Here is a 22,180-nt window from a genome sequence, read left to right on the forward strand (position 1 = left end):
TCTATACTGACTATACTGACTGTTAGTGCGTGTACAAGCGTCTAAGTGTCTACACTAGATGCGAGGGCAGGAATCTTCCATAGTAACAGGGCTATGAATTACTTGCATAAAGACAGAGAAGCCGGGCCTTTGCTCGGTAGCTGGCAGAATGTTTACTTAAGCTACTAGACAGGAATGCATTGGGCAGGGAGCGGAGCAGATAATTTTCGAAGGTGAAATACAGTTCTTGGCAGGCAGCAAGCTGATGTCAGGCATCGTGAGCCGCGCAGGGAATGAGACAAAGTTCATGGTCACAGATGCAGGCTCGGACTGGAGCTTCAGAGACAGAAAGCAAGAAAAGCTTGATGACAGAATCAGGGCCTACTTGCCTGGACTGTAAAATGGCATAAGTGAACCATATAAAGGCGGTGGCCTTTCGTACTTAGGAATGGAATATCCGGCCCATTCATGGCGGATCTGAAAGAGGACATGTTAACGGTGGACGCACATGTATTTGCGTCTTCATAACTGGAACTGGAGGGAACATACATGTACTTGTAACATGCACATAGAACCGTTGGGGTCCAAGATAGGGGACATAACTGATCATAAAAATCCATATTTCCACACTACTACCTCACTATCTATCTCACTCCCTCAGTCTATCTACCTCGCTCTCTCGCACTACCTCACTCTATCTACCTCGCTCTCTCTCACTACCTCAATCACTTTCAATACCTCACTCTCTCTCTGCTAATGCAATATGTATCACATATGCAAAAAAATGCTCATGGAAAGAAAAAGGACAATGCCATTTATTTAGGGATACAATAATGAAACAAAAATAATGAGCAATACCAATAGCTCTACCTATAATATTGCCGAGACCATTGCATTGTAAATGCTTGTTGATAATACTAAGGCTCGTTTAGAAATTGCAATTAGTGAGGATGACTGGGTCACACATTTTTCCACACTCTATATGTGCTTAGAACAGAGCTCACATAAAGTTTCTACCTCACTATGTGAGAAAGGGATGGATGTACAAAAAGTAGCGGTTACTCCATTGGAGGTCCTATGGGAGAAAGGGGGGGTTGCTGAAAAAATAGTGGTTACCCTGCCTGAGGTCTTACTGAGCCTGAAAGCTACAAAGAGCGGAAAGGCAGCAGGTCCAGATGGGATCCCAGCTGATCTGTACAAAGCAAACAGCGATTTCTGGGGCCCCATTCTGGAACAGCTCTTTAATGCAGCTTTAGCGAGGGGCTTAAGTCCGTCATGGTTTACATCTATTATTGTTCCCATTTATAAAAAGGGAGATAGACAAAATTGTGCATGTTATAGGCCAATATCCCTACTCGATTCATCTATAAAAATCCTCGGTAGAGTTATTTTAGTAAAATTACAAAACTGGGCGGAGGAAAATGGGGTAATAAGTGACCTACAGTTTGGTTTTCAAAGGGGCATAGGAACTATTGAGCAGTGCTTAAATCTATTTCTTGTACAGCAGAAGTATATATCGATAAAGAAGGAGCGCCTATATCTTACATTTGTCGATCTTACTTCTGCTTTTGATTGTGTGTCCCATGATAAATTATGGAAACTGATGCAAAGGATGGGTGTGGATGATTCGATTATTTGCTTCTTGAGGGAGCTGTATTCTGGGGCTACAGCTACTGTTCGCTATGGAAAAGGGGGGGAATGTAGTAGATCTTTTGGGATAGGGCGTGGAGTACGCCAGGGCTGTGTCCTGGCCCCTGTCCTTTTCCTGATCTACATAAATGGATTGGAGCAGCATCTACTGCAGGAGGGCAGAGATGTGCCTGTTGCTGGTACTCGGCGTATCCCTGCGCTCCTGTATGCGGACGATGCTGTCTTAACGGCGAGAACACCAATTGCCCTACAAAATTTAATAGTATCCTTCAATAAGTTCATGCACAGTTTGGATTTAAAAATCAACTGTACCAAAACTTTTACCATGAACTGTGGAACACGATCCAAGAAGAAGATGAAAACTATGCAAATAAATAATGCTTCCTTAGAAAACACGCCCACCTTTTCTTACTTAGGCATCTTGTTTCATGAGACTGGCTCATGGACAAGCGCGATTAGGGCAAGAACACTTTTGTTCTCAAAGACAATAATGTCTTTAAAAAGCTTTATACAGAAACTGGGAAAGAAGCCCTTTAGGGAAATTTTAACTGTGTATAATGCAACGTGTATATCGGTGGCTGTGTATGGAGCAGGACTCTGGGGGTATGCCAATATAAACGCTATCCAATGAATTGAAAATAAGTTTATGCGGTACATGCTGTCTGTACCCGATAGTATTGCAACCCTTAATTGTCATGAAGAGCTGGGGCAGCCGTATATCTCAGATATAATAAGAATTCAGCCCATTTTACTATGGCATAGAGTTTGGACTGTCAATGAGTGTGTTGTAAATCGTGCTATACTTCAGGATGTGCTACAACTTGAAAACGTAAATGTTTTCAAATGGTTAAAGTATGTGAAGACCTTTCTGACAGAAATTCACTGTCAACAATATTTTGAGGATCCACTTTCAATGGCACACATCTCTAGAAAATTACTGAAAAAACTATGCATGGAACACCTCAGGGAAAAAAGATTGTTAGAAGAAATAAAGAAAAAGACAGTATGTTCTCATCAGATGATACTGAGTGGTGCTAAATTACAACCATACTTATGCCTCTATATGTCAAACTATGATAGATTTTGCCTTACACGTTTTAGATTTAATATTGTTTTTAGATTATTAACTTTCCCAGAAACGAACTCTTGGTCCAACGAACTGTGTTTATGCCCATGTGATGAACTATCTTCGCAATCTGACATTCATGTGCTGTTTTTCTGCAGATTTTATACCTTGCCCCGTAGGAAATTTATTGTCCCAATTCTTAAAGAGATGATGGTAAAAAGATGCCGCCCAGCGTTTTTAGAATTGCAAAGAATGGACACTGTATTTATTATTGCTTCTTTGACAGAATTTTTTGAAATATGTTTTTAAACTGCGTAAATCGATGGATGGATAATTCTTAACCGTCCATATAGAAAATGTTCACTTCTCCCCTGTAATAGCAACTATGTATTGAGTCATTTTTGATTGTATTTGTATTTTTGTTGCTTTTATGGTTACTGTTTGCTAACCGAATAAAGTACATTTTGACTTGACTTTACTTGACAAGCGATCCACTACTGTTGACAGTTTTCTAATTTTATTTGCATTCAGAGATATTCCCACTGCTGGTATCAATACTTCAAAAATGTCACCTACAAGTTTTGTCCAAGATACTCTTTTACTACGTACTAAATGATTACCTAAATTATGTACACCATCTTCTCCTCTATCCATATGAAAGATTTTCGGAAAAACCAGGCCTACGTAACATGTGCCAAACCAATGGTCTGGCAAACGATAATATGCCCTGTTCCCTCAAATAAAATATAGTCCAGGAAAAACTGGATGTTTTCCACCTTTAAATCCCCATCCACCCATGATTCGGTATGTATCATGGCACTCACTGTCACCTACAAAGTAATTGTCATATGCAGTCTTATTCCTCCTAATACACAAATGTCCTTTCTGAGGCCAATCTAAAGCCATAGTTGGACTAGTTTCTTCCTTCAAGTGTTTTTCCATATCTACATCCCAAACTGTCTTTTCTGTCTTTCCTTCAGAGACCTTCCTTTGCATTTTCAGTCTTCTTTCTTCAACCAAAGTCCTTTCTTCTTTCTTTAAACTGCAATTCAAATTATTTCTATATATATATTCTAATGTTAATTCTTTAGTTTCTAAGAAAACTTCACCTAATACCTTTGCAGGTTTTACCCTATTTAGTTTGTTAATTGACGGTACTTGTGAAAATATGTTATCTACATCTGAAAAATAATATTCTAACTTCCCTGTTTGATAAAATAAACTAGCTATTACACTACATGTTATTCCATAAGTTACAGGAAGGTGGTGATAAGTCACTCCCTCCGAAACAGATGCAGGTAACGGCATATAGACGTAGCAGTCCCTCACGTCCATTGTCTTTACATATTCATACAGTAATTTCGAAAATACATTGTTAGAAAAATCAGTTATTGATCTGTCTTTATGCATATAAATTGTATCTATTCTAGTGTGATCTATCTTTTGAATCTGCTCTATATTAGTCTTGTTTTCACTATGTTCTACTACTGTGTCAAAGCTAACCTTCAATGTAATCATCAATGCTAATATACTCCATAGAAGCATTAGTAATCCTGTACAACAACAACAAATTTTACACCATTGTTTCAAAAATACACATCTACTTTTTCTACCATCTGTGTCAGCCATTTTCATGAAATGAACAGTGACTTTTGACTTAGCTTCTTCTACTTCACAACTAGTTTATCTAACCCAAGGCTCTAAGCACCTACTTGGTTCTACCAGTTTTTATCTTTTTCCTTATTTATTGTCTTTCCATCAGCAGCATTCTTGTCTTATTCAGTTTGGCATCTCATCATTCTTCACCTTTCCTTCATTGTCTAGATATAGGATTTCCTGAACATCCGTCTCTTCTCCAATATCGGATAAGATAACTCTCAGGATTTCCGATTCTTCGTCTTCCTCACCTCTGGATTTTCTTGGCTATCTGCCTCTTCTTTAATTTCAAGCAGGGCTACATATGTCCATTCTGGTGACTTATACTTCTGGTTAGGCTTCCTCATTCTTTTGCTTTCCTCAATTACAACTGTTTCTTCGTCTTTTGATTTTTCTTGACTCGTTATTTCATTCACCTGTTTAGCTCTTGGTGATTTTACTTTTGTCAGTCGGTATCTCAACTTCTTTATCTTATTCGGCCAAACTTCATCTTTTGTTAATCTTTTCAGTTTATTTCCTTTATCATTCTTTTCAGTCTTCCAAGCTCTCTTTCTTAAGACTCTACCTTCTGGTATTTCGTCTTCACTTTCTTCCGACTCTGTTTCAACTTGCTTTTCCTTCCAACCTCTTTTCTTTCTTTTGCTTCTTTCGTTTTCCCTACTTCTGTCCCTCCTCGGGTTTCTTGCGCACAATCTTCCTGCTGGCTACTTGTCCCTTTCTCTAACTGGATGTTGGAATTCCCTACACCTCCTCGGGGGTCTTCCGCAAGAATCTTTCCCTCTCTCTCTGTATCTAGTACCTGTCCATCTAATTTTGTTACTTCAGGTGGAATTTCTCTCAATTTTTCATCTGGAATTTCTCTATCAACAGTTTCTTTAATTGTTTTTTCGCTGTCTTTTTCTTTTCTCGAATGTAAAGTTGCTTGTTCAGTCTATGAGTCTGAGCTGGTATCAGAAATTTGCAATCTTCTTTTCAAGGAAACACTTCTCGGGACAACTGTTTGATCTATCTCCAATTCCCCCCTTTCAGGGTTTTCTTTTGTTCTTGTCTCTTCTTTGTCTGATTCAGTACTTGATTCTGTCTCATCAAAATATTCCTTTTTTGTGCTATCCACTGGATTTGGGATTCTCAACGTGTGACTTGCATGAATCCAGTTTTTGATTCCAGCACACTTTACAGCTGTTGTTGTAGTCAAAATCACTTGTCGGGGTTTTCCCCTCCTTGGAACCAAACAGTTTCTTCTGTGTACTTTGATTCTTACCCAGTCCCCTGGGCTCAGGTCATGAGCTTGCTTCTTTTCAAGGGTGGTGGCATCCGCTCCAACCTGATGAAACACAGAATGAACTGCGTCAGCCAGGCTTTTACAGTAATCCAACACCATGTCATCAGTTATAAGCAACAGCTTGTTGACTGGTATGAACACATGGCGCATTGCTCTTCCCATGATAATTTCATGGGGGCTCAGCCCTGTGATTCTGTCTGGAATTGATCTAATTGTCAAGAGTACCAGAGGCAAGACATCAGGCCATTTCATACCCGTGACTAAACACATTTTCCCTATCCTGTTTTTGATAGTACCATTCATTTGTTCCACCACACCAGAAGCTTCTGGGCGATAGGCACAATGTAGTTTTTGCTGTACACTTAATGCTTCACAAATCAGTTTTATGATCTCATTCTGGAAATGTCCCCCTCGATCTGATTCAATTGTTACTGGGAACCCGAATCTGGGAATAAATTCCCTCAAAAGCAATTTTACCACTGTGATTCCATCATTTCTTCTCGTTGGGTAAGCTTCTACCCATCTTGAAAACAAACAGACCATAACTAGAACATACCACAACCTGTTACAAGGAGGCATTTCAATGAAGTCTACTTGCATTCTGGTAAAAAGGTCCTCCTTCTCGACCTATTGTTCCTAGACTCACCACTGTCTTTCTTCCTGGGTTATATTACTGACATATGAGACATCTCTGACATAGACTTTCTGCTACAAGTCTAAATTTTGCATTGTACCAGGTCTGTTTAAACGACCTTATCATGGCATTTCTCCCTGTGTGTCCCGGTCTATGATACATCCATGCCATGGCAGACATCATGCTATCAGGCATAACTGGTCTTCCATCCCGATAGACCCATACATGATACTTCTCTCTTGGTGCACATCCTGCTTTTACCCACTGTTTCATTTCCTCTTCTCCTGCTTCTTCCTGCACTTGTCTCACTTCCTCCCAGGTACCCACAATGTTAATAAACAGTATGGAGTAATAAGTCACTTCCTTTTCTTTTCTCCTATTGATTGAATTCTGATTTCGTGCACAGTATTGAGCCATATCGTTGGAGTATGTATTGCCCACAGCGATGTAATCGCCAGACTGATTATGTGCAGCACACTTCACAACAGCCAATTCCTTAGGCAGCTGTATCGCCTCGAGCAATTTTCCAACCACTTCAGAATTCTTAATGTGCGTTCCACTTGATGTCAGAAATCCTCTCTGTAGCCATATTTGGCCAAAGTCATGCACAACACCAAAACCATACTGGCTGTCAGTGATCACAGTCACTCTCACACCTTTCCCAATCTTACATGCTCTAGTCAAAGCAACAAGTTCAGCTACTTGGGCTGATTTCACTCCTTTCAGATAGGATGCTTCCATTACTGCTGCAACCGTGCATACTGCATATGCTGCACTCAACATTCCATCATCTGTTCTCAAGCAAGAACCATCTACAAACATCACAAAATCACTTTCTGACAATGGTACATCTTTTATATCTGGACGTGGCTTGGTACAGAAGTCTAGTACATCCAGACAATCATGATCTGCTTCATCTCTGACTTCCACTTTCTCAGCATCAGGCAATAATGTTGAAGGATTCACATTCAAGCACCTCTCAAGGCTCACATTCGTTGCACCTAATATGACTTTCTCATATTTAGTCAGCCGACTATGTGTCATGTATTGAGTGTGACTCCTTGTTAAAAGGATTGCCACATCATGAAGTACAAACACTTTCACAGGATATCCCATCGCAATCCCTTCACTTTGTTCCAGGCTTCGACAGGTAGCAGCTACTGCTTTCAAGAACCCATGTAAAGCTACCGCTACTGGGTCTAGCATCAATGAAAAATATGCAATTGGTCTTCTCAGTTTTCCATGTTTCTGAATTAATACAGAAAGTGCACATCCATTCCTCTCACTGCAATACAACTCAAACTCCTTCTCATAGTCCGGCATTCCCAATGCTGACGCTTCAGACAGACTATCTCTCAATTGTTTAAAAGCTGCCAATTCTTCTTTGCTCAAATCAATGGGATCTCTCACATCACTTTTTGTCAAACGTACCAATGGCTTTGCGATTAGGGAAAAATTACTTATCCATTGACGACAATATCCAACCATTCCAAGAAACATCCTTACCTCTCTTTGTGTCATAGGGGCTCTCATTCCTTTTATTATCCTGATTCTGTCTATTGTTATTTTCCTCAGACCCTTTTCGAGGTTATGGCCTAAGTAATGTACTTCTTTCTTACAAAATTTTAATTTTGATGTTGACACCTTAAGTCCTTCATCAGCCAGATGATTCAACAATGTTATAGTGTCCGTTACACAGGCCTCGCGAGTCTTTGACACCACAAGTAGGTCGTCGATATATTGTACTAAAACTGAATTCTCGGGCATCTCTAGGCTTTGTAAAGATTTCTTCAGTATCTGATTAAAGATTGAGGGGCTTTCTGTATACCTCTGTGGAATTCGGCACCATGCCAAAATACGCTCGCCAAAACGAAACGCAAAAATCTGCTGGCTGTCATGGTGCAATGGAATGCAAAAGAAAGCATGGCATAAATCAATTACTGTATACCATTCTGCTTCATGGGGAATCTGATACAGAATCACAGATGGATTCGGTACAATGTGACAACATGGCACAACAATTTTGTTTATTTTTCTGAAATCCTGTACTATCCTGAACTTTCCATTTGGTTTTTTCAGTCCCATAATTGGGGAATTACATGGACTACTCATTATTTCCCTTAAAATACCTTGTTTTATCATTTTCTCAATTATAGGGGTAACTCCTTCAATTATCTCAGGTGTCAATTTATATTGTGGAATATTCGGATAATTTATTCCCTCTTTTACTGTTATTTTTACTGGGTCTACATTTCTCATTAGTCCCACATCTTCTCCCGTGAAGTCCCAGACTTCTGCCTTTACAGTTTGTTTAAATTCTTTTGGTAGGTCGTCAGGGTTAAATACAGCATAGGCTTCAGTAACCTCAGTTTCTCTATTTGCCATGGTCATCTTATACAACACATCTTCATCAGGGGTCTCAAATGCTATCCCATCAGTAGTACAGAATATAGTGCAATTCATTTTGCACAATAAATCCCTTCCTAACAAATTCACAAGACTGGTATCGCACACAACAAAGCGGTGCATTTCAGAAAATTTCCCTATGCTAACCTTTACAGGTTCTGTCAGATAAGTTTTAATCTGTCTATTGGATACACCAACTACTTGGATCGTTTCAAGATTTTTAACATCAGCTGACCTAACAGTTGATCTAGTAGCACCAGTATCAACCAGGAAAGTAACATTTTCATTATTTATCATTCTATCCACAAATGGGCCTGTCTGGTCTACTTCTAGAGTTGCGCCAAGTACGCACTCCTCTCCCTCCCTTCGGCACCGTCAATAACCTTCTTCCGAATCGCTTGCATCGCGTTGTAGCCAATACTGCGAAACAGCGTTAGCGCACGGCAGCTTAGTTACCTGTTCTTCGTTGTAGCATCCTGTTTCATTACTATATTTCTGGGAGTTTTTGTTCTGTGGAAAAGGCGGTTTTGGCACCTGATTCTGTTGGGTTACAACCTGCTGCTGTCGCTGCAGTTGACCACTCACCTCATTCTGCACCTGTGGATTCAATGATGTATTTTCATTGTTAGTACAAGGAGGAAATTTACACTCAGATTTCCAATGCCCTATCCTACCACAATTATGACATGGGAATTTCTTTTTGGCTTCTTCTATGTTTAAATTACCCTTACCTTTCCCAGGAATGAACTTTTTGGGACCTATATTATTCGCTTGTTCCACTAACTGGGCTTCCTGTCAATCTGCCACTTTTACTTGTGCCCACATTGCTTTTTCTTTAACTTTCGTTGTTTGGCCTCAATCTCATCACTGAAATATTTTGCATGTCTCAATACTTCATCTATTTTCTTGTTTTGCCAATCTACGGTATGTTGTTTGATCATCTCACTAATTTCTGGACGTAGACCATATACAAATCTATATACAAAATGACTCAAGTCCTTTTCGCTCAAATTTTCATCACCACTAAATTGTTTAAAGGCTAAAATCAACCTCTCATAGTAGGCATGTACCGACTCCTTACTTTCCTGATGAGTTCTGTCAATCTTTACCCAATCTGTTTCTTTAGGAGGTACTTTGTTTTTCAAAAAGACAATGACCTGCTCGTATTTCTTCATTACCTCAGGGTCTGGGGCTCCTGTCTTTGGATCCCTAGGGTATTCTTGTGTGGGCCAATTTATCATAAATTTGCATTCCATCCATAAATCTTCTGGTACTATTATGTCAAATAGACTATTCAGATCAATCCATAATACTTTGGATAATTTTACAAATCTGTCTACCTGCCTATACGACTCGACGGGTTTTTCACGTAGTCGAGGGAAATCATTTGTAAATGACAAAATATCTTGTCTAGTCCATGGGACATGTACATATCCTCCTCCTGGAATTTCTCTCTTTAGGCATTCTGTTACTACCTTCTCCTTTTCTCTAACAGGGAAATCTGCAAAAGTTTTGTCTAAGGCATCATCTCGTTTTCGATACCATCTGCTTCTCCATTTGTCCACATCTCCCCATTTCCTCAGCAGGATAATTATTTCCTTAATCTGACTCATTCGTCCTGTGGTATTCAAATTTTCAATGTCCTTTTCAGTGAAATCTATTCGATACGGTTTCTGTAGGGCCTTTTCCTTTTCAATGTATATACCCATTTCATTTGCTACTTCTTCTAATCTTTCATGGAGACTTTTTGCTCTCCAAGTTATGCTTTTACACAGAAACAGCAACTCCTCATCCTGGTAAGTTTTTTTTACTTCTCTTTGGGAATAGTTCCTACTATTAACTCTTCCAATACCATTTGTAATTTGGCTACATCTATTGATTGGGATTCTTTGTCTTTTCTCTGCAGACTTCTCAACCATTCGCTCAGTTCTTCTGAAGATGGGCCTACTGGTTTTTCTACATTAGTTTGTTCTAAGTCCCTTTGGGTTCCAAATACTGATTACATCTTCACAGTAGGGCTTTCTGCTACTTTTGGGCCTAGAAATGGGTTATTTGCGGCATTTGGCTCCATCATACCCATTGTCTGTCTCCATTGATTCTCATTTGAGCTCTGCCTTGATTTTTCAATTTGTTTATTACTGTTATAAGGAACCATTAAACAATGTTCACTATCCTTCTGTTTGTCAAAAATAGGCATCACAGGGCCTATAGTCACCGGAACAGTTACAGCTTCTAAAATTTTGGTCAATTCTCTTATCTTTTCAGTTAATTCTAAGGTTGTTTTTGCTAACTCTGCTGAATTTTCACTAATCGTTTTTTCATCTGATTTTTGCTCTATTTCTCCCATTGTTTTACTGTTCCCTAATTCTTGAGGTACTTGTTCTGTCTTAATGACTCGCAAAGTTTCTCTCATTGGGGCACTTGGTGTCAACATTTCAGATTCTGGTTGATCCGGAGGTGGATTTTTATAAAACATATCATCAAGAACATCATCCTCTAGTTCATTCACTCCATACCCCTTTGGTTCTAAATTATGTCTTTTTTCTGTAAATTTTTTCCCTCCAACTCCTTCAACCATTCTTACAGGAAACAACCCATCGGTCATACTCGCATTCTGCCACCTTCTCATTTACTCATCATGAGTATCATGCCCGTATCTGCCAAACATGTATTTATACCTTCCGCCACTCCTCTGTCTTTCTCTGTCATGCATCTCATCTTCCCATTCTGTTAGTGCTTCAAACTGTGTTGGTCTAGGTCTCGGTTCTAGATTCATCATTCTTTCTCTTAAATTTCTCAAAACCGCTAAATTAAACGAACCATGCTCTGGAAATGCTAAAACTCCGTCATTCTTGGTATATTTTACCCAATTGTCTAACCAAATACAAGTGTGATATCCGTATTTCGCAACCATAAAGGATGCGGGGGATTTCGGTGGGGGAAGCAACTGTCCTTCCCTTGTCACAATTGGTTTGTCCTTTTTAAACCACTTCTTGATCTTTCCAAACCAGGACTTTTTCTCTTTTTCATGTGGATCGTAATACATCATTTTGTCTTCCGTAAATCGCTAGAATTTCCCTACGACTATTCTGTTATTTTTAACCAATTGTAGCACGACTCACACTAACGCACCAATCCGGAGCGTCTACGTCACCCTGTAATTCTCCACTCCTAGCGCGACTCACACTAACGCACCAATCCGGAGCGTTTATGTTTCTAGCTGACTGGCCAATCCCAGCGCGGTCTTTCTGACGTCTGCAGCCGCTGCTCTTACTCCAGCTTCTACTGACCCCTCATTTACAAAAAAAATTCTCTGTAAGTTCTTTTCGCTTTTTCTAACTTACAAATCTGTTAGTAACGACATAAAAATGCCACCATTGTCCGCTTCGCTAACCAAGGATAGTTAATGACCTTTTTCACAAGAATTCTGTCTTTCCAGAGAGCAGCGCTTAACTCTGCCCTACTATGGAACCGTTACTTCCGTTGATAAAGTAGCACATCCCTCTACCTTACCCTTCTAACAAGCATTAGCTAACCGTTTCACCAGAATTAAGACACCTAGTTGGAGACCCAATGCTCCTGAGAAATAAAACCAGAGTTTCACAATTAACCCGAATGCTATTTCATTCACGCACTTTCATACGGAAAATGTAGTTCATTCACACAGAATTCTGTCTTTCCCGAGAACAGCGAACAGTCTATCCTACTACAGAATTATGACACTCGTTAATAAAGTAGCACTTCCCTCTACTTTATCCTTCTATGAAGCTTAGGGAGCACCTATTACCTTTCGAGTGATAGGCGTTATCGGAGTGCCTTCTGGACCCCTGGTACCTAAGACCAAAATTTCACAGGTGACCTTCACTATCATACACTTCTTTCATACAGGAGATATCTCTAATGGCAACACACGACGATGTTACCGAATCGAACCCAGACAATGCGTCGTGCAACTTCAATCGTCACATGTTTTCCCTGTGTACCTACGGGGCAACAACAATTCCGTCTTTCCCGAGAGCAGCGCTTACCTCTGCTCTACTACGGAACCGTTACAAACTTCCGACTTCCTACATCCCAGAAGTCGTGCAAACAACATAGAACCTGACGCGACTCAACATAGAGTGTTAATACATAACCAATACCTATCCACAATCAATAATCAATAAGCTATTTACAAGCAATAATCACCAAAACAATAAAAACCATCATCCTGCTACCAAGAAAAACTGCTCCAGCGTGGAATTTCCTATCCTCCCTTCGTCACAAACCAGATACCATACTAACGCTTTCACTCAATACATTCATTGGTGGGGCCCATAACACCAACACTCACACACTCTCATTTGTTCTGTTTTTACAGGAGAGATAGATGTTCCAAACGCTGGCGTGAAAAGAATATCTTATAATCTAATGAAATTCTATTTACATAAACATACACTAAATATCCTTAATCCAACACATCTTGATCCTGAATCTCAAGATATTCCTTCCACTTAGTCAATGGATCAATTTGGTTGAATTTGGAAAAGTGATTCTAATCCTTTTCAATTATATTCAGATGATAATAAATAACCCAACACATTTGCTTGTTAATCAATAATATTTTTATCTAATAAATGCAAATTTTTTGTAAGAATTTTTTAATCAATCCACAGAACATCATAGTTACCTAATCTAGCTATTAGTCGTCCTCTTAAGTCAATCAATTTGTCATGCAACACGCTACAGTCCCAAAGATTGGGTCTGGACCATAAACGTGTCCGCATCAATAAATGCCCATCAGTCTAAGAGTGCTCAGTTCATCAGGAAAATGGGCAGTAATTTAGTCTGTCAAAGATTCAGGGAAACAGCTGTCCTGCAGTGTCACCGTCCTCTCCATCAGCATAACGTCAGGAAAAAGAAAAAATCAGCCACTAACTCACTAGTCTACCTTCTTTTATAATGAAATTAATGACAAAATGTAGCAAAAGTCAGTTTTAGGCACTTCTGATTGGATGGTTCAGATCATCTGTTTCGGTTTCCCATAGTCTATGATGTCACACTGTCAGACATGATCCATCCGGTTTTCTTAAAATTGTCCATTGTTAAAGCTCTTGGCAGTAGTCCAGTCACGACGTTGTTCTGGTACAGTCTGTGTGGGTCATCTTGAGGCCACTTGATCAGGAGCCTGGAGCATGCGCACTGAGTCGGAAATCTTGTGGAATGGTAGCTGTTTCGTCGCGTCCATGAGTCGGCCATTTTGTCATAGGCCAAATTGGTCAACTTAAGCAAAACAAACACAAAAGTAATTAAAACATGGAAATAACGAATAAAATGTTTAACCCTCACTAATTCCCTTATGTGTGTGTAATTATCTAGCATATTGGTGACATTTAAAGCGTTTTATACTCACCCAATGATGTCATCTGGTGCAACTTACAATTACATCACAAAAGCAATATATACCATGTAATATTCTATTTTTCTAGTGTTAGCATGCATATGTATATTAGTTGACAAAATATTTTAGCCATGCAAATGCAAATCCCACGTGTAATTCACACATTAGTAGGGTTGATTAGATAGCAAACAAACACATTAATACTTATTATAATTAATAGATTATTCTAATTAGTATGAACATGCAGAATGGGGGGTATACAAATGTTGTTTTACCCGCTCCATCATTAGTACTAAGGTCACAGGTAACACTGCGGGATATTTTCAATTTCGAATATCCTGATGGCCTGGGCCCCCAGTTGCTAATTTAATATTTGTGCTCGATTTCTTTCAATACACCAGACAGAATGCTTGTGAACACTGTGAGAGAGCGTCACTGGTGTTAAGATTTGTAGGGGTGCACCATATTCACCGTTAGTCAGCACCCGTATATAATCCAAGAGTGTTTAGAATTATCATAGAAATATATTCGTCGATATAGAGATTTAGAAATGTAATCAGGCCTTGAAAGAAATAAAGGCCATCAGTTATTATGAAATGTATTTGTATTACGTTTAATGTTTTAAGCTCTGCAATGATGTGATGTATTAAGTAATTATAGGTCATGTTAAAAGTTAGAATGTAGGTTGCTCACGTATAGGTATGTTGAAATAATGAGTGTAATGCGTTTTAGTTTGCAAGGCCTAATTGTTTATGTAAAAGAGAAGGCCTCTTCGTTTCTTATTTTAGCTATGTTTATTAGGCTGACAGGGCTTTTGTAAAGCTTAAATTGCAGTGAAATGTAAAACTTCATGATGTGTGGGTTTTTCCGTTCCCTGTTTCTGTTGCAGGTGCAAGGACATTTAGCTTGTTAGTTAGAATAAGTCTTTGTTGTAGGTGTCGAGACAGAAGGAGCAGACTGGAGGGGAGTGAATTGGAATGTGAAATCGCAACTCCTAGTACGGAAGGAGCCTGGGACCCAAGGTCGAATTAATGAACAAAGGAAGATGAAATGATTTGATTTATCGAAATAAAGCCTTTGACTGACTGACTGAAAAAGTCTGGATGGAAATTTACAGAAGGAAGATCTGCCTGAAGGGGTGTGCTGAAGGGCGTGTACAAGGATTTTGGGGTTTTGTATTAGGGACAGTGCCCAGTGGGTTGAGCAGACGAGACTTAGGAGGGAGGCTAGAAGGAGCACCATAGATCGAGCTCTCATTAAGTGAAGACTTCTTAGGAAGTTTCACTGCTGACACCTTTTTATGCTTTTCTCACCTGAAAGGGAATGTTGTGTAGGGATGTCACTTTAGAATAGAGGAGGGACAGAAATGCTTTGATTAATGACTTTGAAATTTGACATCACGATAGCCATTTTGTACCTGATGCTTTTAGAAGCTGTAATCCTTTTTATTTTTAGCCGAATGCGGATACTTCGTAGAGTAGCATTTGTGTTAGTTCCCATTTATCTTTTGTGCCTTGTATTGAGGTGCCTTTATATTCAGATGTTTTTGCTGATAATAAATGGTCAACTTCCCAGACTTTGAGTCATCCTTAACGAAGAATGTCAAATTGCGGTAAATACACTCTGATAATTGTGTTTCTTCCCTCTACGCTATTAAGCAAGTAAAAAGATCCTGGCGACCTGAGTGGGTTCTTGTAGATAATTGGGTAGAAACGAGAATCCGGCTTTCTCAACTGCAAGCACTTCAATCTCATCCCACACTATTGCTTGTTTAATGGATGAACTACCTATTAAACACATCAGCTGTTATCAGGGGAGAAGTGCTACAAATAACATTTTCTAGACTGGAGTACCCACGAAAGTCATTGTGTTGGTATATATGATATAAAGTGCCCTGACACCCTACACTGGTATGAGCAGCATATAAAACAAATGAACTGTTTGTGAGAAATGGACCGAAAGATGTTAGAGTGCTTTAGAAATTAAATAGATGATATAAGGCATATAAATGATTGATACTAGACGATGGCGTTGGGCCATATATGATAGACAAAGATCATTACAGTAGAAATTACAGCAGTCACCAATATTGAGTAACAGCAACGCCATAGGTCAATTGCAGCATTTTTAAGATCTTCTTAGAGTCTCTTGTTGCTCAAATGGGTGCAATTTCCTATATTAATATGCTTCCCTCGTCGTCATTGCTTGATTTTTCTTGCACCAAAGTGTCACTCATAGTCATTGAAATGTAACTCATAACTACACTGAAATTATGAAAATGTCACACTTGAACAATCTGAAACCTTGGCAGCTATGTTAAAGGCGAAAAAGAATTAGTGTAAAACTGTCAGGATAATTTTGATTCATGGAAATTATTCATCTATTTGTTCTAATAATCATTCCAAAACTACTGAAACATGTATTAAACATAACTGATTTCTTATTATATTTTCTATTTTAGAGTCAAGTTTCGGAAGGAAAATAAATATCTGCGGATTTCACTAATTTTCGGAATTACTAACATGGGCTTAAAAACAAGGGCCAAAGTGGTGGAAGAAGGGACCAGGTGGCAACCACAGTCTGTAGGAGGTAGAAAATGCTAGGGGGTGTGGAAAGCGTTTGTGTGTGCTATTCTCGTAGACTTGCACGTTACTAGGAAACGCCTACAAACAAAACATTCCATTGATTATTTTAAAATGATAGCCATTCTTTCGAGTTCCACGACTTAAGCCTGTTCCAAAATGTAATCGGTGGGCGCATGGGAGCACTCTACTTCAATCGAGAAACTTCTGCTTTGGTGTAAACAAAGACCAACTCCAAAACGCTAAAGTGACATGATCGGGATCAGGCAGCGGCCATGGCAGGGTCAGGCGACATTCCAGCATTAGTACAAGTCTGTGCATGACCCCGGCTCTTCCACAGTAAGAACACGATTGCCCTCTGCTAAGCTAGTTATTTTGAAAATAAAAAACACTTCAATGACCACCTGGAACGTTCTAAACTTGCATTTACAAAGGGTGGCCGTCCGACGCATTCGTCCTTTTTCACTTTCTATTTAATGGTTCTGCCTTCCGTGAACTTAACATGAGATCGGTGTATCGTAGCTCGTTTATTAATATTTCCCCTAACTGACGCCCTCCTGATATCTATCAACAAGGTGGAACATCGAACTTGAACAACACCTTTTATGTGCGCTCTCAGCCTATTCTCTGTTTACGTCACAAGCGGAGCCCCGCCTTCTTGCGCCCTAATTCAGCGGCTGTTGAGTTGGAATGCGGGTTCTTTCACCGTTCATTGGTTGGTGCGAAGGTGACAGTTGGGTTGAGTCATCGGAGGTAAGTTAGGTTGGCTGCTCTTCCTCTTCTAGCAGTCAGTCGTGCTGCTTAAGTCCCCTGTCCGCTTCCTGTTCCGGGGGCGCCCGCAGAAGGCATCGAGCGAGGTGCCGGCTCGTTCGCGTTGTTTTATGAGTCGAGGGTGTTGGCTATGGAGGAGCGGGACTTCCGACGCCATTGGAACGGTGGCTGCAGAGCTCTGTGAAGGTAGCCTTAGTCCGGAACGTAAACGGACTGTCAGGAAGGTCGGAAGGCGGGGCTTTAAAAAGGGGCGGAGCTATCTGGATCCCTCTTTTGGGGTTCAGGGAGCTTGTTCCAATGGTTGTTATAGTTATCGTGGTCTTGTTTTGGGTTCAATGGGTCCTGATTTTAGTGTAGATGAGGGAATACTGATGTGGGGTTGCAGTGCTTAAGGGATCTTTATTAGAGAAGAGGGATAGTGTTAGGGGTGGGGTTCCCAGTACTTGTTGGAGTCAACAAACAGCTGTGTGTGTGTGGGGGGGGGGAGGGTCAGTGTTCTTGTAATTCTGGGTACGTTGATTGTCAAATGTGACGTTCTTGGCTGGAAAGAGGGCTTGAACTACTTGTTGGGGTAAATGCATTCACGGCATCGAATTGATCGGTCAGTGACAGATTCATATTTGATATTTTACTTGAATTCTGCCATTCGGGCCCTTAGAAATGACGGAATTTCCGCGCGACAGATGGTATTTCTTCCCTGGAGATGGCACTGTTGGCCGTTTTACCTGACTGTGAGGTTGCTCCTTTTCTGAATGTGGTGGGTGGGCCTACGGGTGGTGGTAATAGTTACTGGAGTCTCAGAATCCCTGCTGTTGGTGGGGGCGAGTGAGTCACAGGCGGCTACAGAAGCCTGGTCTCAGCTCACGCTAAAAGACTGGTTCCTGGGTGTCCCGGGGAGGCAGTCTACATACAGGCGCTTATGCCTTCTGTTATGATCCGACATTTTTACCTGCCCGAATGGATTTCAAAAGGGATGGTGAAGTGTATTACATCGGTGTCGGGCGACTCTCAGAACAAGTGTGCCAGGTTTGGTGATGTGGTGTATGACAGCTATGCTTTTTTCTCCCCACAGGTGTGACCCAGGGATCTTTGGGACGGATGCCACCCGCCACCGCTGAGCCTGCGCCGCAGCCATGGATCTGAGGACGGCCGTATTCAACGCAGCCCGCGATGGTAAACTGCGGCTCCTGGCCAAGCTGCTGGGCAGCAAGACTTCTCCCGAGGTGGTGGCACTAGTATCGGAGCGCACGGGCGGCGCCACCCCGCTGCTGATGGCGGCACGGTATGGCCACCTTGACATGGTGCGTTACCTGCTGACCCAGTGCAGGGCTCCCGTGGAGGCCGGCGGTGCCGTCAGTTTCGACGGGGAGACCATCGAGGGTGCACCACCGCTCTGGGCTGCCTCGGCCGCGGGCCACCTGCCAGTGGTGCAGGCGCTGCTGGAGCACGGGGCCTCGGTCAACAACACCACCTTGACCAACTCCACCCCTCTGCGGGCCGCCTGCTTCGATGGACACCTAGAGATCGTAAAGTACCTGGTGGAGCACAAGGCGGACTTGGAGGTGGCCAACCGGCACGGACACACCTGCCTCATGATCTCCTGCTACAAGGGCCACAAGGATATTGCGCAGTACCTTCTAGAAAAGGGGGCAGATGTGAACAGGAAGAGCGTGAAAGGTATGAAAACAAGAGCAAACTTGAAATTCAAGATCACAGGTCCCTTAAGTTATGAGCCTCATGTCTTCATTTGAGAGAAGTTTGTAGTCACGATATTGGGCAATCGTCGTTTACCCCAATGAAGTAGGTACAGTGCACTCCTAAACCAGTGTCCTACTGCAATTTTCAAGTAATGGGCCATCACATCCTCAGTGCAATGTAGGTCCTATTTCGGATATAGGTTGTCATGCATTTAGTGGCTTTATATCGATTCTATTGTATTGGCTTAGTACATGTATTTAACAGTTTATCAACCTAAATCGTTGTCTACTTTTATTCGCTGATTTCATAAAGAAAACAATTATTTTTAAGCGTTTACAAGACTTTGCAGAGTTCTCAAAGTCTAGCTAGATATTTCTCTTCCTCATTGAGTCTGATTTAGGGGCATTAATTTATCCCAATAGGCGTTTTAGTTTATAACTGATTATCATGCTATTAAGTCCCAGATTGCTAAGGAAAAGAGCATTGGCAAAGTAAGCAGCACTCCTTTTGCAATACGAGTGCCAAGGTATTGGCTTTGATAAAGCTTGTTTCTAATGCATTGTTACAAAAAATAGTAGAAGGAAAAACACTTTCAAATATTGGAATAAAAGCAAACACGCATTTTGATGTAGCTAGAAAGTGTACATTGAATATTGCTAACTACATGAATGACCTGGTACCATTTTGCGAACATTACACTTTTGAGAAAATATATCAGTTTTATGGTCTGGATTGACAGATCAGCTGTTACCATACAATCATGTGAGCAATACTAGAGGAGCTCTGCCCCCGCCCACATGTTGGGAGCCATGAGTACATGTTTTGATTGGGCAGAAGTTGTGTGCTTCTACAAAAAAAAGTGCTTGCCTTCCACCAGCTGTGATTATTTATTGTATCCACCTAGCTTACCTGAATTTTCGAGGGGGGGGGGGGGGCGACACATGGCATCGTCATGCTGTAAAAGTGTCTTGGATAACTAGATACTTTATAGTGTTTGTCTTTCTCTGGCAGAAGCACAGATGGGGGAGTCCTTAACATGGATGGATTTTTAGGTCTGGCTTGACAGTTCACCTGTCACTTTGCCTTTAACCTACACCAATATTATTCTACAGTTCTTTGCTTCCACCCAAATACATATTAATTCCTATACTATTTACTTGTAATCTTCACTTTACCATACAACATTCCTTTAAAGCCAGACCTATTGGTATTGCCAATGTTTTTTTTCCCCTCAAGTGCATTTTGTAGTACTTCAACATTTTAGTTATGTTTGATATGTAGTGATGGATGTAAAAACAGATTAGTTGTTGGCCTTTTTTTCCCTCAGTGCTTTTAGGTTGCAATGTCAGGTATTCAGTTTCAGCAAGATTAAGGAAAACATGAAAATAAACAAGCATCGGCAAAAACACTAGGTTTGGTGGTTAGCAGTCCCTTGGTTTTCTTAATGCACGTTTTATTTTGGCAGTTTTTGTAGAACTTTATTGTTGTGGGAGCTGATGGCTCTTCACTGATATAACAAAAAACATTGGCTAAAGGAAAAGTTTTTTTTGTTTCATAAAGCACACATTGCCATTGGAGTACTTGGTACTGAAGAAAACTGCTTTGTATGCCGATGGGTGCTTTGTGAAAGAGCTAAGTAAACGCAGTCACTGCCTTACAGTGAAGTTGGCCATATATGAAGAGATTATATATATATATATATATATATATATATATATATTAGTTCTAAGAAAAGTGAATTGTCTAATGCTGGACGTAATTAGGGGCTCAATTATTAAAGAAAGTCACAAAAGTGCACCCTTGGTATATGTCCTTGCGTTGGTGCAGATTTATGATCATGAATTTACAGAAGCAGGTCTGGAACTTTCTCTTGTCAGGAGTACATTTTCAACACTTTCCAGCACGTGAAGAGATTACTGAAAAGTTGGTGAAAACCCTTATATATGAATGTTTGTAGGTGTGCACAGACTCAAAAGGATATTCCAACCCTGGAGCTACCACTTCCAGCCCCAGTTGAAAACCAATTTTCCTTTGTTCTTACAAATTATCTTCATTAGAAGAAACAGCCAACGCGTTTCACTCATACACCATGAGCTTCATCAGGGTTTAGCATAAGTATTCAAATCCTCCATGTGTAGCCATCTATGTGTTTGATCCTTATCTTAAAAAAAAAAAAAAAAAATAGGCTTTTCATAACGCAAGCCATGGGACAAGTGAAAGACCTATCAGGCAGAATAGAAAAAGAGCAGTCTAAGTAGACAAAAATTGTCAAATCAAAATTTGCATGTTATGGTAAAATTAACAAACCCAACAAAGGCCACAAATGTAAGACAGAAGATGAAAAATAAATGGAGGCAAGCATCGTGGGAACCCTAAAACACTACAGACTGAGCGGACTGATCCTGAGGAGCAGCCAGATCCACCTAGCTGTTTCCTGCAATGGTTGTTTTCGATTAGCGCCATCTTCAGCTGACATATTCAAAAATTCCCGCCACAAAACCGGGGGGGGGGGGCAGGGCACTGGAAAGCAAGAATCTTGCCAAAACCAGTCTAGCTAACGTGATCGAGGAAAAAATAAAACCCAGCTAGACAAACCGGAATAGCTGGTGAATGTCCCAACAGGCTCAACTTTGGATCCGCAATGTTCCTCAACTTAGAGATGCCCCTTAGTTTACCAAAGACTAATTCCCAGAAAAGATTTAATGCTGGACAAGATGCAAAGACTTGGACCACGTCGGCACCAGTGCATCTACAACGGAAACGGTGGCCATCCGACTGAAGCTTCATAGTATGGAGACGGTGAGGAGTGTAATGCTAGTCATTAATACATTTTAAGATGGTGTACCTTGATACGGTAAACATTCAAAGCTGAATGAAACATATTGCTATAGCTAAGATCAGCACATGTGACTTCCTTGAGCCGAACACTCCACTTATGAGCCCTCTCTAGAAACATGTCGTCCATCTGGTTATGAGATGAGAGAGAGTTTACCTTATAAACCAGCCCAATATTTCTCTTGGACGAAGCATTCCTAACAAGGTCAAGACAGGGCTTGTCCACACAGCTCAAAACGGC

The 22,180-nt window shown here is 40.6% G+C and overlaps 1 protein-coding gene across 3 annotated transcripts in view; it reads left to right on the plus strand.

Moving 5' to 3' along the window:
* Positions 1-17,276: 17,276 nt before the first annotated feature.
* Positions 17,277-22,180, plus strand: part of FEM1C (fem-1 homolog C) — a 76,974-nt gene continuing 72,070 nt past the window's right edge. The window contains exons 1-2 of one of the 3 annotated variants that reach the window (XM_085632620.1): positions 17,277-17,388; positions 18,479-19,083. In XM_085632620.1, coding sequence (XP_085488746.1) covers positions 18,540-19,083 — 544 coding nt within the window. In that variant the 5' untranslated portion in view covers positions 17,277-17,388; positions 18,479-18,539. Of the gene's footprint in view, positions 17,593-17,681; positions 17,707-18,478; positions 19,084-22,180 lie in introns of those variants that run through there. The other 2 variants (XM_085632619.1, XM_085632621.1) reach the window with 2 other exon arrangements.

This window comes from Triturus cristatus, chromosome 2_1 (assembly GCF_964204655.1).
Source record: "Triturus cristatus chromosome 2_1, aTriCri1.1, whole genome shotgun sequence".
NCBI lineage: Eukaryota > Metazoa > Chordata > Amphibia > Caudata > Salamandridae > Triturus > Triturus cristatus.